This window comes from Paramormyrops kingsleyae, chromosome 1 (assembly GCF_048594095.1).
Source record: "Paramormyrops kingsleyae isolate MSU_618 chromosome 1, PKINGS_0.4, whole genome shotgun sequence".
NCBI lineage: Eukaryota > Metazoa > Chordata > Actinopteri > Osteoglossiformes > Mormyridae > Paramormyrops > Paramormyrops kingsleyae.
This window is the reverse complement of record NC_132797.1, coordinates 16,758,909-16,776,083: the sequence shown is the minus strand read 5'-3', so window position 1 is coordinate 16,776,083 and position 17,175 is coordinate 16,758,909. Positions and strand designations below refer to the sequence as shown.

Below are 17,175 nucleotides of genomic sequence, written 5' to 3'. Positions count from 1 at the left end.
GGTACAACTCAGGATGCCTCTCGGAACTTCAGCCAATAGCCTTAGGGTTGTAAACCACGGACCCTTTGCTTAAATCAGGTCACCTGCCCTGGCTGTGACTGTGGAGACAGAGCCCTTCGTCCTCCTTTCTGTTTCCTCACTCGTGTCCGTTCCCCATCTTGCCCTCCAGCTTATCTGTGCAACGGGACGTTTCACAAGCACCTGCAGAATCACTTCATGCCCTTGGTGGTGCGCTACATCGACCTAATGGAGTCCTCCATCGCCCAGTCCGTCCATCGGGGCTTTGAGCAGGAGACGTGGCAGTCAGTCAAGTAAGGCTGTTTATCCCCCTTACACTTCATCAGGCACCTTTTGGCCTTGGTGATCTTCCATGATTGCAGGATAGAAGCAGGAAGCAGCTGCACACAGCATGTAAACGGGGCCTGAGGAAATGCCATATGCAAGGGGATCTTGAAATTCATTCGTGATGGTTGTCGCTTCCACTGCTGTTGTTTTGCTTTGAGACGTGTGATGCTTAGTTTGAGATGGATCTGCAGTTGGAGCAGAGCCTAGGAGGTAAGCTGCACAATGATTTTCCCAGGGGTGTGTGTGTGTGTGTGTGTGAGAAAGTGGATCTCAGTCTCCTCTTTGTCTCTTGCATCCTGTGTGTGTGTGTGTGTGTGTGTGCGTGTGCGTGTTCTTCCCTCACAGGACGATAACAGAAAACCTCCCCAGCGTCCCTCTGCCCAAAGTTCCTGGCCTGCCCCTCATCCTTCCCCAGCTGCCCAGCTTTTCTGCGCCCTCATGGATGGGCCCGCTGTGTGACCACAAGTGTGTACGGCATGGGGGGGGGGGCGCGAGGGTGTGGCAGCTTTGTCTGTGAGGGTGGCCATGGCATCGTGCTGTCTGTGGACGGGTTGCACCGTCTGGGAATCTCCTCCTCCACAGGACCAGGAAAAATGAGATGCTAACATCAGAGATAACAGACTAAACTGTCAAACAGCTGGATCCAACCCCAATGGATCCAATCAATGGGCATTTATGGACAGTGGTGCAATAGATACCAGAAAAATCCACCAGTATGTCTGAAGGCTTACCCATGACATGTGCAGCCTTAGCTGTGCTCTGATTACGAAGGACCCGGGACTCTGCAAATTCTGTCCCATGACTCTGTTTGCTTTCCTTGTGAAAATTTCTCGCCTGTAGTCGTGTAATCTTTCTGACACCCCCAACAGAATTAGACACGCATCCCGACTGTGGAAGACAAGGCCGGCCTATGGAGGGGGAGCTGAGCAGGCCTTGGTAGCCCCTAGCTGTGGCGTACAGTTCGGTATAGAGCCTCATCCTTGTCTGTGCTTGTGATTGCCTTTCCTGTATTCACCCCGCTGCATGTGAGCGAGGCTTTGACACACACGGATCCCTACCAGCAAATCTGCGAGGACCACTGGAATTGGATCCATCTGTTCCTCCTTTTTGGGTTCTGCCAGTGCCAGTGCTCTGTTCTGCCCTGTTCGGCCTATAGTGGCTTGAAGATTTCTATGGCATTATAACCACATTTTGACAACCTTTAAAGAATATTTACCATGAGGTACCACCGAGTAAAAAAACAGCATGTTGCTATGCCCCGAGGTTCTAGCGTGGTTCTCACAAGTCCTCCGCTGCCTTGCTGGTTGCTGGAATATCGTGTCAATAACAGAGAGCCGATTTGTTATGCGAACTTCCCGTGCAACTCCACGTGTAGCGCTCAACCATCGTGTTTGGCTGTGATAACTTTTTCGGGAATTGGGAATTAGCGACTCAGTATCACATTCTTCTGCCACGTGTTCATGCTCAATTCTCAAACCATCCAGCATGGAGAGTGGGCTCGAGCAGCAACGTGGATTGTTTGTAATCATCTCGTTTTTAACTTCTAGCTTGCAAGGAATTAATTTGGCCGACATTTTGTGAGTATGGTGATGCCGCCTTTCCCTTCCTTCGCACTAAAGTCGGAAAGTATCTGCTTGTGCTGTTGGTCTACATTGTATCCAGTGTCAAGTTCACTCCAGGGGTCTCCCAGTGACACCAGAGAATTGACTGTGTGATTTCACCACCCTCCCGACTCTGGTACTTCAGTGTGGCAGCTCAGTGAGGGTCCCAACTGGTTTGGGAGGGGGGGGTCCTGTTGCCCAGTGGTTTTTTTTATGTATTTTTTTCCTTTTCCAGTGACTCGTTAGTGAAGTCTCTGCTCTCCTGCAGACCCCGGGAGCTGTGCCATTGGGAGCTGGGTGGGCTTCATGGGCTCTGGGGCTGCAGTAGATAATTGGGCAGGAGGGGAACCAGTGTAGCACACATTTAATTGCCCGGCACATTTGCTTAGGTAGCAAATCCCCTTAAAGGCAGCAATTGCACCCTTCGCTGGCAGCTGCTGTACATTTGGATGGTAGCGGAATGAGCTTATTTTTTTTGTCCCGCCGTAACCTGTCATAGACACGGCAGCAGGCTGCCGGTGCCACGTCCATCTGTCTGCATAGCAAGAGCAGAGTCAAACCTGCTGGCTTCAAGCGGGATCCTCTAACGTGTCTGAACCAAGCCAACAAAACACTGCTGTTTCCATTTCCGAGCAACAAAGGCGGTTTCATTATTTTTTAAATCGCAGATTTTGAACAAGAACAACACTTAATAAGGCAATGAGAAGCGATTGTTTGTGTCAACAATGTTATGATATTTTAATTTGCATAAATAAGGAAGGGACATGTCATGTAGTACTCATGTCTACTAATACATGCAACAGGGTATATAATAAGAGGAAGCTAATTACATCAATGTGCTATACTCTAATATCATGGCCTTATTAAGCAATATTTGTTTTTTTTTATTGTGAAAACACAGGCGTCTCTCACAGCCTTACCAATAATCACAGCAATTATCCATGTTGTTGCTGAAGTGTCCTAGTATTTTGGTCCTTTCATGGAAGTGGAATGTGTGTGTGTTTGAGTGTATGTGTGTGTGTGTGTGTATGTGGGTATCTTACATTGTCCTGTCATGGTGCCTTCACCCCCAGTAACGGCTCAGCAACGTCTGAGGACCTGTTCTGGAAGCTAGAAGCCCTGCAGATGTTTGTGCTGGACCTGCGGTGGCCTGAGCCCGAGTTCGCGAGGCACCTGGAGCAGAGGCTCAAACTCATGGCCAGCGACATGGTGGAGGCCTGCGTCAAGAGGTCAGCTTCAGTCCTGAAGCTGGCCAATACCAGCCTCACCGTCGGTCTCTGCCCCCCTCCCCAGTCCCCCAGTCACAGAAGACCTCGACCCCCTCCTGTCCTCAAAGTCTGCCTCCCCAGCCTGCATCCTCCTCCTTCACTTCCTGACCCTTGACTGTAGAGAGTCGCACTCCGCTCACATTTTCAGGCTACATTTCATCGCACATTTGGCGGGAGGTCGGAAACTGTGGGCAGGGTGGATGACGGAACATATTATTAGTTATACTGAAGCATTGTCTGAGGATCACATTATACTAACTGTGACAATTGTTTCTGAGGCGTGAAAGAACTAACCTTCTAGACTGAACATTCATCAAATGTTCATTTGCAACCGCGGTAATGCTGCTCATGTAAGGACTTACTGTGCAAAGCAGAGGGTCTGGGGAGGAAGAAACAGTGAGACTGTTTTTAATTGGTCCCTGGGGGTGACCCATTTTACATGCCCTTTTATTGTCTCTCCCAGAACAAAAGCTGCTTTCGATTCCAAGATGCAGAAGGCCGGCAAGTCGACTGACTTCCGGGTGTCCCTGTCCGTCTGCACCATGTTCAATGTGCTGATGGACGCCAAGAAGCAGTGTTCCAGACTCTGCGAGTTGGACTCCGGCCAGGAGGTACTGTATTATCGGAGGCTCATCTCGCCTGGTGAAACTCTACTCCAAAAAACGGTGCTTGCTAATACTGGCAGCCACATAGACGATCAGCATTCCCCGCTATCCCGTAGACTGCAGGAAATTAACCAGTGTGATTATATAGCAGGTGCTTATGAGGCAGGCCTTGCAGACGGGCTAGCCCCGTGCTTCTGACAGTTTGGCCATAGTGTCTTTGCTTTATTTAGGACAATCCAGGTCTCTGGGTTGCGACCCCACCTCTCTCTTACTGGGGGATAAAGTTTGTGAAGGGCTGGGCATGATTCCCTCGGCGTCCCCAAAGCTCAGCTTCTGAACCCTTTTAAGTGGCTTTGAATTCCTCCAGCATGTGACAGCCTTCAGCTGGAGAACTTTGGTCCTGCTTGTGGGCTATTCACTCATGAACTCATTTCCACCTGCAGACCATTTCCTCCTAGTGACCCAGGAGGTCAATTTCACTTAACTTGGTCCTTGTCTCAGTTCTCAGGCAGCTGCACTGTCTGTTTTCTCTTCCTCAACGATTGCAGTGCATTTACAGTCTTGTGCCTAGACAGAGAGATGCAGGTTTAAATTGTGAAACATTGACTGGTGGGCAGTTCGCCATTATTGTAGCCTTGGAACTTTAGCTAGTGATCTTCTAGCCTTCAGTGGAAACTTCTAGATAATTACAGATAAATGTAGACAGGGAGGTTCCTCCTGATTTTTTTCCAAGATGTGTTTCCTTCCGAGCACTTCGAAGTCAAAGAGATTTTTCCTACTTTCACAAAGTAGACCAAAACCCTGCTGAATTAAATATTATGTATGTGAGAGTCAATATTATAAATCCAAAACAATGTGCTGTATTTCTGTGTCACTGTTGTGCTGTTTGGCCGAGTCGGTCCCCAGGATGTGGAAGAACATCGAAGACGTTCTTGAATCATTAGGGAACCGTTGAGTTTACGATGTGTGGGTTTCTATTTGTTTTGGCCATTAAGACGGTATGTGAAGCAAACAAACTCTTTATTAAAACAGTAAAATCTGGTATTTTAATCAGCCTGTTCCACTGTAGAGTCATACTGCCACGTACAACGTCATTGTTTTATAAATCGCACACATTTCATTGGTGGCTTTTATTTAGCTTTTCTTTACGTTTGTTTTGTTTCTGCTCTTCCTTTGTATCATCGTCATCTTCTGCACAACATTTTTGCATCCAAGACTGATAAACAATGGGTAAGTCTCTCCTGCTTTTATGTTTTTATATCATATATTTCATTATTTCATATATTGTTCTTATATATTTTTCTTCCACTCATATCATCTTTAGTTACAATTTAAAGCAATTAATTTACATTTCAATTTTTTTTGCTGCTAGGTAACTCATAATTGCAAACATTGAACTGTATCATATGGGTATAAATGTATAAGGAAATTGGTTTATAACTCCTGCTAATATACACTGTTTTTTTCCTTGCCACACAGTAGAAAGCCTTGTATCATTACATGTTTAAGGCTGAATGGGATTTGTAATACATTTTTTTAAAATACCTCAGAATAAAGTTTCTGTGAAACAGTGGAGTAGGTGATGGCTCCCTTGTGGAGGACAGTTGAGTCATCAAACTATCCAGTCATCCAATAAAATGACGGGGCCATGTTGAGCTTCATTGATTTTCATATTAAATAGTTTGTTCTTCCTGAATTGTTAGCAGTCATTCAAATTATTTGAAAACAGGTGATTGTGAATGGTATTTTTCTGTATAGTTTCTGTAGAAATCTGAGACATTTCTGAGAGATTTGTGATTCCCATTAGTTAGATGCTCTCCCCGTGTCATTGTGGGCTTTCCACCGGAAATCCAGTATCCCTCCCCAGTCCAAAAAACAAACTGAGATTAATTGGAGTTACCAAATTGCCCATAGGTGTGAGTGTGAGAGTGCATGGTGTGTGAGTTTGAGAGTGTGTGAGTGCATGGTGTGTGAGTGTGTGAGTGCATGGTGTGTGAGTGTGAGAGTGCATGGTTTGTGAGTTTGAGAGTGAATGGTGTGTGAGTGTGAGAGTGAATGGTGTGTGAGAGTGAATGGTGTGTGAATGTGAGAGTGAATGGTGTGTGAGTGTGAGTGAATGGTGTGTGAGTGTGAGAGTGAATGGTGTGTGAGTGTGAGAGTGAATGGTGTGTGAGTTTGAGAGTGCATGGTGTGTGAATTTGAGAGTGCATGGTGTGTGAGTGTGAGAGTGCATGGTGTGTGAGTGTGAGAGTGCATGGTGTGTGAGTGTGAGAGTGCATGGTGTGTGAGTGTGAGAGTGAATGGTGTGTGAGAGTGCATGGTGTGTGAGTGTGAGAGTGCATGGTGTGTGAGTGTGAGAGTGCATGGTGTGTGAGTGTATGAGTGCATGGTGTGTGAGTGTATGAGTGCATGGTGTGTGAGTGTGAGAGTGCATGGTGTGTGAGTGTGAGAGTGCATGGTGTGTGAGTGTGAGAGTGAATGGTGTGTGAGAGTGCATGGTGTGTGAGTGTGAGAGTGCATGGTGTGTGAGTGTGTGAGTGCATGGTGTGTGAGTGTATGGTGTGTGAGTGTGAGAGTGCATGGTGTGTGAGTGTGAGAGTGTGAATGGTGTGTGAGTGTGAGAGTGTGAATGGTGTGTGAGTGTATGAGTGCATGGTGTGTGAGTGTGTGAGTGCGTGGTGTGTGAGTGTGTGAGTGCGTGGTGTGTGAGTGTGAGAGTGCATGGTGTGTGAGAGTGTGAATGGTGTGTGAGTGTGTCAGTGCATGGTGTGTGAGTGTGTGAGTGCGTGGTGTGTGAGTGTATGAGTGCATGGTGTGTGAGTGTGTGAGTGTGAGAGTGCATGGTGTGTGAGTGTGTGAGAGTGCATGGTGTGTGAGTGTGAGAGTGTGAATGGTGTGTGAGTGTGTCAGTGCATGGTGTGTGAGTGTGTGAGTGCGTGGTGTGTGAGTGTGTGAGTGCGTGGTGTGTGAGTGTATGAGTGCATGGTGTGTGAGTGAATGGTGTGTGAGTGTGCACTGCGATGGGTTGGCGCCCCATCCTGGGTTCTTCCCTCTCCTCCGCCCGTAGCCTCCGGGAAATGCTCCGGACCCCCTCACAACCCTCAATAGGATAAGCGGTTACAGAAAATGGATGGATGGATAGCTGTTAGTCCTTGTTGCATTATGTTAAAAATGCAAAGGGTCCCCCCCCCCCACCCAAAGTGGATATTGTAGGATCACGTGTTGATCACCACAGCTAAAACAAATTCTTGGTGTATGTGCCCAGCAAAGAGGGCGAATTCCTCTTGGCTCTGTGATTATTAATGTCCGTACAGCTTAATCTCCCACTCGGCGTGAAACGCAAACATGGCTGTGTTAATTGAGGTAAGAAGTTCTTAAGATATGCTGTAAATTCTCTTTATTCAAAGGCAGCCATTTCATGTCATAAAAAAAGAGAAAAAGAAAATTAGTCCTGCCAGGAGTAACCTCCCTGTACCTTCAATTTGTCACTGATCGTTGTTCTTTGTTGATTGAAATTTTTAATTTCGCTGGTCTTTAGAAGTGCTGTAAAAGGGCATTATTGGGGAAGAGGAGCCCCCCCCTGCCACACTGGCAGCAAAGGCCTCCATTCACAGGCGCAAATAGAAGCTCTTTCTCCCGTCGTTTGCAGAACAATTTAAATAAATGGTGAATAAGAGTTAGCAGACATGAAATGGCGGATTAATTGAATCTAGCGCGAGTCTTTGGATCCCCCAGCTGGACCTGTCCTTTAGAAAAACACAAGGCTGCCGTGATTGTGGGAAACACAAAAAGTATCCTTCAAATTCCTTTGCCCTAAACGAGGGCGGGAGTTCCTTTCACCCACATAATAGACCTATTAGCTGCTTAACTCAGCTTCATACATGGGAAGATTTTCTCTACTGAATGCAAGGCTCAGGAGGAGAAGGAGGAAGAGCGTTCTGTCCAGATTTCCTGCCACGCGGTGCTTGGACCGGCCAGTGCTTTGGGTAGCCTTTGGGTCTTGTGATTGGGAACCCATTAGGTGACGCAGCATCCCGGACACCATGAAATCAGCCAGTGAAGGGGAGGTACGCGGCCTTTGATCAGCACAAATTGGGAGGCGATTAATCTCATTTCCATCTTCCCTGTCTCTACCCCCAGCAACAGTACCACTCCAAAATCGACGTCCTGATCGACGAGTCCTTCAAGGAGATGATCTCCTCCCTGGTTTCGAAGGTATAGTGTGAGCGGGGCGTTGTGGGTACAGTAAGTGATGCCCTCTGCTTTCCGTGGAGGTGAATGACATCAGGTTCAGGGAGCCACCTCGAGACGTTCTCAGCCCCCCCTCAGTGGCGGGGCCCCCAGGGGAGGGTGCTGAGTAAGAGCCAAGCACCAGGAACAGATGACGACTCGAGTATCTGCCTTCGGATGGGCACTTGAGACATGCCTGAAACGGCCGATAAATTAGCATTTCAAACTGTGGCCTTTATTAAAGTTTTAAGAACCCCTCCCCCTCATCACCCTGTGCATGTTCGCCACATAATCCCCCCTTTATAGAGACGCTGTGGTTGCCTCTTACACATGTTTGCAGACGTACCACCCAAGGTGTCTGACTGAGTATCTTTCCCCTGTAGTTTGTGGCCGTCCTGGACGGCCTCCTGTCCAAACTCTCCAGGTACGACGAAGGAACTTTCTTTTCCTCCATCCTTTCTTTCACCGTGAGTAGCACCTTCACCGTGTCTAATCTGTGGCGGAACATTATACACCAAAATGAGCCTTTGTATCTTTCTGCTTTTAGGCGAAAGCTGCGGCCAAATATGTGGATGTTCCCGTAAGTACAAACCTGCGGTCTGACATTCATTATGGCTAATTATTTAAATGTAGTTTCCTTTGTGTGGCGATGCTGATGGTTAGTGTGGCGTGGAGCTGTCTGGAGTCGGGGAATTTGGGGCTGATGACAAACTCAGCTGGAGGCGAACACCGGACCCTGCCGAACCGAATGAGTCACAGCAGTGTAAGAGAGTGCCGTGTCTGTGATAATTAGGCTAAATTACTTGCTTATGGAAAAAGACGCCCCACGAGCGTGACACTGCGTTGATATACAACATATTTCAGCAGGTGTTTTGGGGTGAATAGTTATTTGTGCCAAACGAGGTAAAGGTGCACCGATCAGCCCCCCCACAGAGCATGTGACACGCAGTTTGTTTCTTCAGCTATGCTGGTATAACACATTCTCCCCTAATGACAAGGCAGACTCTCGCTGGGCATGGTGGGAACATGCATTTCCCCATTACTTCACTCGAAAAGATCACTTTTAATCATATCTGTGTCATTTAGGGAGCAGAAGTTTTTTCGGGTCTAATTAAGCTGACAGGTCCCATCTTTACCCTCTTTCCGTCTAAGTAGATTAAACCTGTGTGCTGTTGACACAAGTTCCTCGCGATGTGAGTCAGCCCTAATGCCCACTTTGGAGTCAAATTATAAAGTAACCTCCACCTTGCTCTTTTGTGCGGAGTGAAAGGGAAGGCCGTAAACCTGCTTTAAAGCCGTGTGAATAAAGAGCGTGGATGAATGGCGTTTTAACGCTTTGGCAGCAAACACATTTGCGAGCCTGTCACGAGGGGTTAAGCTGCTTTCTTGCTTTGTGCCAGTTACTGTTGGGGACCTTGGCTTGAGTGTCAGGCCTTCCACCGGTTCTCACACGCACACTCGCGTCGTCTCACACGCACCCACGCACGCACGCACACACCGGCAGACGCTGCGGTCCGCACCTGGAGGCCGCGGGACGGGGAGCAGGAAGCCAGATTTGCCGCACTGTGTAATTACAGTGCATTTTCTCTCTCGCCCCCCATTCTCTGTTGAGGATTTATCCTTCCAGGTTAACCAGTCATTAGCCTGCGCTTAATATGTCCTGTTGTGCACCTTTCATTCAGCCGTAATGATTGCTTCAGCCCTCCACACCCCCCCTTTGCCCATCCCTCTTGGTTTGTTCAACATTTCTCGTCACTTTTGTTCCGTGTTTTCTTCCTGTCTGATGTTTTCTTCGCACCAGAACAGGGGGGAAAAAAAACGGCGATTGCTGTCGTTCAGGTACGAGTTGCCATACCTGATGCAAACTGGCCACCCGACTGTCTGATTTTTAAATGAATAAACGAGATGAAATTGCCGTCATTGGCCAGGCAGCACTTCGGGGGGGGGGGGGGCTGAGAGGACAAGGGACAGCGATGAGACGCAGATGGGGGGGGGGGGGAGTCCTCCTCATTTCATGCGGTGCAGTGAGAAGCCCCCTTTTCTGCAGTTATGGTGCACTGAAAGGGTCCCTGTCCATCTGCTGCAAGAGGATGTTAAAGTATCGAGCTTTTTTTTGGCAAACAGAAAAGAAAAAAAAAAAAACATTTTTTATGCCACACAAGAAATCGGTAGTTTAACAGACATAATTAAATGTATAGGTCCCTGTATGTTGCATGGCCATGATAAACGCTGGCTTTTCCATGACTTTTGTAGTTTTAGTTTTTGTGGTTTTCATTATTATTCTGCTGTCTTGAAATACTTTCTTTTAAAATATATCATTTTAAACAAAGGAATGGCAAATATTGTTTTTTTTTTTTTTTTTTTTTTTTTTTTTTTTTACCTGAATCACATATTGATTTAATTCTGAATGTCTATTATTTACCTTTCTAACTCCCAGGCTATGTGAATGCAAAGGGTGACAGCTCTGATACAGGCAGGAAGTGTGACTGAGCGTGGCAGGAGACTAAGCGAGTGTAATTATGGCGGCGTTTGCAGTGCGTCTCAGGTACGCACGCCTGAGCCATTGTGCGAGCGCCAGAGAGCCTGCCGCTAATTGGGAACCATTGGCAGCTGTCACAATTAGTCAGTTAGTTTATCGCAGGCGGCCCACTAATTACGAGCCGCAGTCTTCATTGACAGCAGAGATGGAGAACAAATTACCTGTAAAAAAAAAAAAAAAAAAAAGTTCCCATCTGGCATAAGCGGAAGGGGGACGGGGGTGGAATTACACGGGTCTCCATCACCTGTGACGGCCCGTCGTGCGATTCGCACGGACTGTGATCATAATGCGACCCTGACGCATCACTTTCTATTTGTTCTGACCTGTTTTCTCACCCACAAGCGAAATGGGAGGTATGGGAACCAAAGCGGCTGATTTGACAGGAGCTGCTGACTCGTCTGAAGAATAGAAATGCCAATTGGTGTCGATTGTTTTGGGACATTATGAGGTGTGTCGTAGACTGGGAGGACTGGAATCGGATTGTGTACCTGCGCCGTTGTTTCCAGCTGAATGTGAATGCAGGTTAACACCTCCCACCTGTAATATGAACCGATTTACTGTGTATTGTTGTCCCCGTCTGCGTAGAGATTGACTGAAGGTCCTGTCTTTATTGGGTTTCTAAACAATACACAACAACAAGATGTGTGCAAACACTATTCATGATAACAACATGTAATTTCATACCATAAGAATGGCTTCCTGTTTTACGTCGAGACGTTCCATGCTCTTTACTTGAGAGAACACCTCATTCTGGCTTCCTTTTTAATCCTTTGAGGTATTCTTTGTCTGATGGTTCATCAACTACTGTTTTTCTATAGTCACTGACGTTCTGTTGATATGTCGCTGCTGTATAGTTTGCCCAACGGAGAAAAATCAACAAGAAGTCTGCTTTGTGCCGTGCTGTCGTCTGAGGCTTCTCAGTGAGCCGTGCCGGGGGAGAAAAGGCACAATCGATATTCTTTTTGTCGATGTGAATGTACATAAACGGTGCGGCCTGTCATCGATAGTAAATGAACTTTATCTGTGGCTGTGCGGCACAAGGCAGGAGCGGCACAAAGGCGGCCGCTGCTGCTATGTTTTCTCCCGCCTGCCGTTTCACTTCGTCCTTGGTTTGTTTGTGTGCGTCTTTTTTTTTTTTTTCTTTCTCCAAGTCTGGAGACGAATGCGGAGATTGATTTTGAGACCAGAGCTGAGGAGTAGGCTTATAATATCACTGGCAACTCTCTTTTTTTTTTCTAACTTAAATTCACCCAGTTTTTTGTATGTTGTGGTATGTGATTTATGCTTTTTAATTCTACAACACATCTTTTAAAATTGTCTGCCCCTCTCCCCTTTTTCCCTTTTCCCTTGCCCACAGAAACCTGGGATGGACCTGGCAGACGCGTACATTACTTTTGTGAGGGAAAACCAGGACATCCTTAGAGACAAGGTCACAGATGAGATGCACACAGAGAAGGTGTTTGAGGTTAGTGTCAACCTTGGAATACATGCAGATTTTTTGTGTGGATGCCATTCATAATCGTGCTCTCCTCCTTTGTAGTTAATTCTGTACCCCCACCTTATCTATTTTTTAAAAATGTGTTATGTTTGTAAAATTATTGTGTCTATGTGAAAACAATGCAACAGTGCTTCTAACAAACATATCACTGAAACACAACCTTGGTCTGTCATAATGGACTCCTCCGATGCACATGTTTGCGCATCTTCGTGGGCAGCTTACAGCTAAACACCTCCTCAGCGGAGAATTTGGAGGAGCTGGGACTTTGGGAAGCGTGAAACAGCGCAGGCAGTCGTGCGTCACAGGGAACGTGCGCGCACACTCAGGAGTCTGCTGCAGCAGGACAGAGCCTGGTGAACTGATTGGACAGGGGTGGAGAGATTCGTGTCACAACACTGCGGGATACTGGAGATACCCATTCAGCTTCCCCCAGTCAGCGCCATGGGGCGGGGGGTCTGGAGCTTATCCTCAGCAGTATTGGACCACAAGGCCCCCTGGATCACTGCACACATGCAGAATCATACAGTATAGTACAATTATAGACAGCCCTTCACCTAACTGCACGTCTTTGGATTGTAGAAGGATCCTACATCATACGGAGAGAGCAGAGCAGATGTGGGGTCCAGACACCCAACCCTAGAGACGTGAGGCGGAAGTGCAGGTGCCACCCACGGAGCCACCATACCACCGGTTCCGAGCGTATCAGAACATCTAAGATTCCCATCGCCATGTCGAGAACAATCAGTATGGATAAAAAGGAAGAAAAACGGTTAAGAAATGCAAATACACATAAGTAAAAAAATTCATAATCTGCGAAAATTGGTATTTCAAAATGATTTGGAAATTGCATATTCAATAATTGCATTCTGCAATACACAGTTTTTTTCCACTAGTTGATGGAGAATCTGTGGGAAGATTTATATGGTGGTGCTTATGAAGAAGTCATGTAAATTTGCACAAATTAACTTTGAAAATGACTTGTATGAGATGTTTCCACCAGCAGGGATGGTGCTTTCTGTGGGTGCTGGTTGGAGGTGTGTTTCAGTCTGCCATCTCAGGCTCTGTACGTGAAAGTCTTTTCCAAAATAGAAACTTGAGTTCATACCTTCTGCACCATCCCTTACTGTAACACACTTTTCTAAAAGCTCTGTGTTAGTCGTCCTGTGGCCTTGTGTTCATCGTGACGAGCGAGAGTAAAGGGAGGCCTTGGACACCGTCCTGACGGGCGGCGTCATGCCTTGGCGGGTGTGTGTGTTTGCGGAGCCCCCCCCATCACCAGAGCAGACCTTGTCACGGCGGCTGCCCCTCATTCTCTGCAATTTATTCATTTATTTATTTAACGGATCTAAAAAGCTGCCAAAACGAAGGCCCCACTCTAATCCCCGGTGGAGAGGGCTTCTCTCGTGGCTGGGAGGGTCACGTAGAAGCCGGGCACCCTCCCTTTCACGGGGGCTCCCTGCACCCCCCTCTTTCACCCTCTGCTGGGCCTGACCGGGCTGGGGGGACAAAGGGCCTCTCTCCTGGGCTCAGCTTCTCCGCCCCTGGCCTCTCACTCCCCCTGAAGTGCTTCTCTCTCTCTCTCTCTCTCTCCCCCTCTCCCTCACTTCCTGTACATATCCCTTAATCCATTTCTCTGTCCTCTGTGCCCCCCTCCTCCTTTTTCTTTACCGCATGTCTTGTGCTTTCACGGCGTTCCTCAGCTGCGATTGGGTCTGATTGAGATTTTACACGGACTGAACACCATCAAGAATCCCGCTTGGGAATTTGTGACTCGGTCGTGACTATTTCCACATGTAGCAGCTAATGCTAGAAACCTTTGGGTGGGGGTGGGGGTGGGGGTGGGGGGAGCTTCTGTTGACCTGTTTACTATTAAAAACGATAAAGGCTGAATTTCTCCACCGGCGCTCTCACCCCGTCCACCGTCTCCTGGAGCCCCCACTGTTTTGTTTGTTAGCTGCTTCCCGTCGCCCTCCCCAACCCTCCAGCTCTTGTCTAGATTGGGTTTGAAAACTTCGTCGCAAACGGCAGATTAGGCTGATGCCTTGTTTTCCGTGCTCCTGTTGATTTGTTGAACCTTGGCCGGCCTGCAGGCGGGCGGCGGCGAGATGGAGAGGCAGGGCGCTAATGTGGCTCAGCCGCCCACAGTCATGCGCGAGCCGCGCCTGCGAGCCGCGGGGTCTCGCCGTGTCAGCTCAGGCGCTCCCCCCACGCCTGCTGTCTGAGGGCCAGGAGAGAGATGTAGGGGATGTGGGGAGGGGGTTCAGGAAATGAGTCCACCAGGCCGTCTCGGAATAGGAAAGCGGGGCTGATTAGGAGCCTGATGAGGGCAGCGGGGCCGGCGCCGCACAGGCCCACTGCTGTAGCTATCGTGCCGAGGGAGGCGGCGACGCTTAAGGACGTTATCTCTCAAAGAGCCAGGCGCTGGGCTGCGTGGCCTGGCACACGGGAGGAACTGCGAAGCCCCACGCAGTGCCCTTTTATCTGTGCCCCGCTACCTGTGCTCCTTTACCTGTGCTCCTTTACCTGTGCTCCTTTACCTGTACTCCTTTACCTGCACTCCCCTACCTGTACTCCTTTACCTGCAGTCCCCTACCTGTACTCCTTTACCTGCACTCCCCTACCTGTACTCCTTTACCTGCACTCCCCTACCTGTACTCCTTTACCTGTGCTCCTTTACCTGTGCTCCTTTACCTGTACTCCTTTAGATGCACTCCACTACCTGTACTCCTTTACCTGCACTCCCCTACCTGTACTCCTTTACCTGCACTCCCCTACCTGTACTCCTTTACCTTTGCTCTCCTTTACCTGTGTGCTTCCAGGGGTCCCTGTCTCCCTCTCCATGTTCTCCTGGCTCTATTCGCCATTATCCCCTGACTGACAATGTCAGGAACAGCAGGCAGTCTCTCCATTTTGGTTACCTTCATGTGGCACATATATGCCTCTGTCTCAAGGGATCGGTTTGTGGGGTTTTTTCAGCCATGCATGTATGTGAACAATGTTTGAACAGGTGTGAATGGAGAGTGGATTCAGTGTAGGATGTACAATAAGAAGTTCAAAAGACATTTTGAATGATTAAGGAAAAAATCATCAAAATAGGCCTGTGACTACCTCCTTGCCAGCAATACTGATTGGAATCTATCATTTCCTTCGGAGGCTCTTCAGCGAGGAGTAGAGGGATGAGTCAGATTTCCCACACGATTTACTCTTTAACCATCAGGCTTGTATGGACTGTGGCAGTCCTTATTAAGACTTGTGCTTGAGCCGCACTCTCGCACCTCACATTATACTGCCATTTCACTTTGCACGTCAGCAGTCTGAAGTCCATGGCCTGGCGTGTCAGGAAACATGACACCTCTGTCTCTTTGCCCACAGCAGTGGTACACCAGCTCCACAAAGGCCATGTGCATTTGGCTCACGGACAGACTAGACCAGCAGCTCCACGTATACCAGCTGAAGACCCTAATTAAGATAGTCAAGGTAACTGTCTCTGCAAGGTACCGCCTTAAAACACAGGTGGAGGACACAACTGCATAAAGACCCAGAAAGATGATGAGCAAATTCATCTGGTGTAGAGTCACAGAGCTGAAACTGAGTGCTACACATACAACTTATAGACATACTTTTTCCTGTTTGTTTTTTGTAATTCATTCCATTCTCCTTTCCATAAAAAAAAGATAGTAAAAGATAAATATTGCTTGCACTGTGAGGATACCCAAATGAACTTGCGCCAATCTACCCAGATACTGTTGTGTGCAATTCAAGATGTGTTAAGATGTGTGAGTCAAACGCAGCTGAGATGCCTCTCTGTCATACCACATCTCCTGGCTGGTCTTAAAAAACATGAGTATCTATACAAACGGCATCGAAATTGAAACTCTTTCCCTCATCTTCATTGTAGAAGACCTACCGCGATTTCAGACTGCAGGGGGTGCTGGAGGCAGCCCTGAACAACAAGAGCTATGAGGCCATATACAACCGGCTGACGATGGAGGAAGCAACCACATCTGTCACTGGCGGCAACAGCCTCCAGGGCATATCTATGAGAGACAGTGATGAAGAGGAGGGCTAGAGACCACCCATGAGACATGAGGAGACACCATTATCCACTTTTTTTTTACAAAAAACTGAAAATTTCATAAAACTTTCTGCCACACACTCCAATAAACAAGTGCATTAAAAACCTGGCATTATTAGAGTCCCCTGCCATCTGCACTTGTGCAGTGCGACTGCAGTGGATACCAGATGCACAAAACGTGTCTGTGTGTTGCTCTTTTAAATCCCATCTGTATGGACCAAAATAACAGATGTGTCGTGTGCTTGCATTGCGGTTCCTAAAGTAAATATCTATGGCTGCTAGCACTGGGATTTAAAATGTTAATTTAACAGGTGTAGGAACATGCCACGCGGCTTGTTATCGAGTAATATTATGTCATCTGACATTGTGCTTTCCTGTAGTAAGAGAGCAGTATTGGGGATCAGCGTCTTCTTGTTACTGTATGAACTATGAATGTGTCTCACTTTGCTCTACAGACCAAAGCACTTTTTTTGTAGTAGACGAGGTAATTGCTGTTTCATTGCTGGAAATAGTGTGTACACAGTAGTTAATCTATGTCTAGTTCTTAACAAGATTGTGTAAGTCATATGTAAGCTATTGTTGAAGTCTAATCTGTAGACATAATTCCAGGATAGGTTTTTATGTGACATTATTCAGCGAAAACTAACTGGGAAAAATAAAAATAATATTTATATTGTCATTTGTGCACCTGTATTTGACCAGGTGTGTTCTAAGTGTTTGAATAAAAGTGTTTTAATGTAACCGAGGGGTCATTCGTATATATATTATTTTTTCTATCTTTGCATTACATGTGAATTAGAATTTCTACAGAATACACCTACAGCACAATGCCCCCTGTGTTATTTAAGAGTATTACTAATTAATGCACTGTAACTGTAATATGCCATTCAACTACTTTAAGAATTTTAAACACAAGGTTCATGCCAAAATGGCTTGATAATTACCCATGGATTGGTTAGTTTTCCAATATGCACAATTTATAAGAATATTTACAAAAACAATTTTTGTCTTTCC

At 47.1% G+C, this 17,175-nt stretch overlaps 1 protein-coding gene across 5 annotated transcripts in view; it reads left to right on the top strand.

Annotated features, from left to right (window-relative positions):
* Positions 1-16,902, top strand: part of cadps2 (Ca++-dependent secretion activator 2) — an 87,765-nt gene extending 70,863 nt beyond the window's left edge. For 2 of the 5 annotated variants that reach the window (XM_072710698.1, XM_023826000.2), the window contains 10 exons: positions 170-311; positions 3,020-3,175; positions 3,678-3,825; positions 5,035-5,049; positions 7,960-8,034; positions 8,433-8,516; positions 8,597-8,629; positions 11,946-12,053; positions 15,459-15,563; positions 15,985-16,902. In XM_072710698.1, coding sequence (XP_072566799.1) covers positions 170-311; positions 3,020-3,175; positions 3,678-3,825; positions 5,035-5,049; positions 7,960-8,034; positions 8,433-8,516; positions 8,597-8,629; positions 11,946-12,053; positions 15,459-15,563; positions 15,985-16,155 — 1,037 coding nt within the window. In that variant the 3' untranslated portion in view covers positions 16,156-16,902. Of the gene's footprint in view, positions 1-169; positions 312-690; positions 811-1,892; positions 1,923-3,019; positions 3,176-3,677; positions 3,826-5,034; positions 5,050-7,959; positions 8,035-8,432; positions 8,517-8,596; positions 8,630-11,945; positions 12,054-12,665; positions 13,891-15,458; positions 15,564-15,984 lie in introns of those variants that run through there. The other 3 variants (XM_023825986.2, XM_072710689.1, XM_072710696.1) reach the window with 3 other exon arrangements.
* The last annotated feature ends 273 nt before the right edge of the window (positions 16,903-17,175 follow it).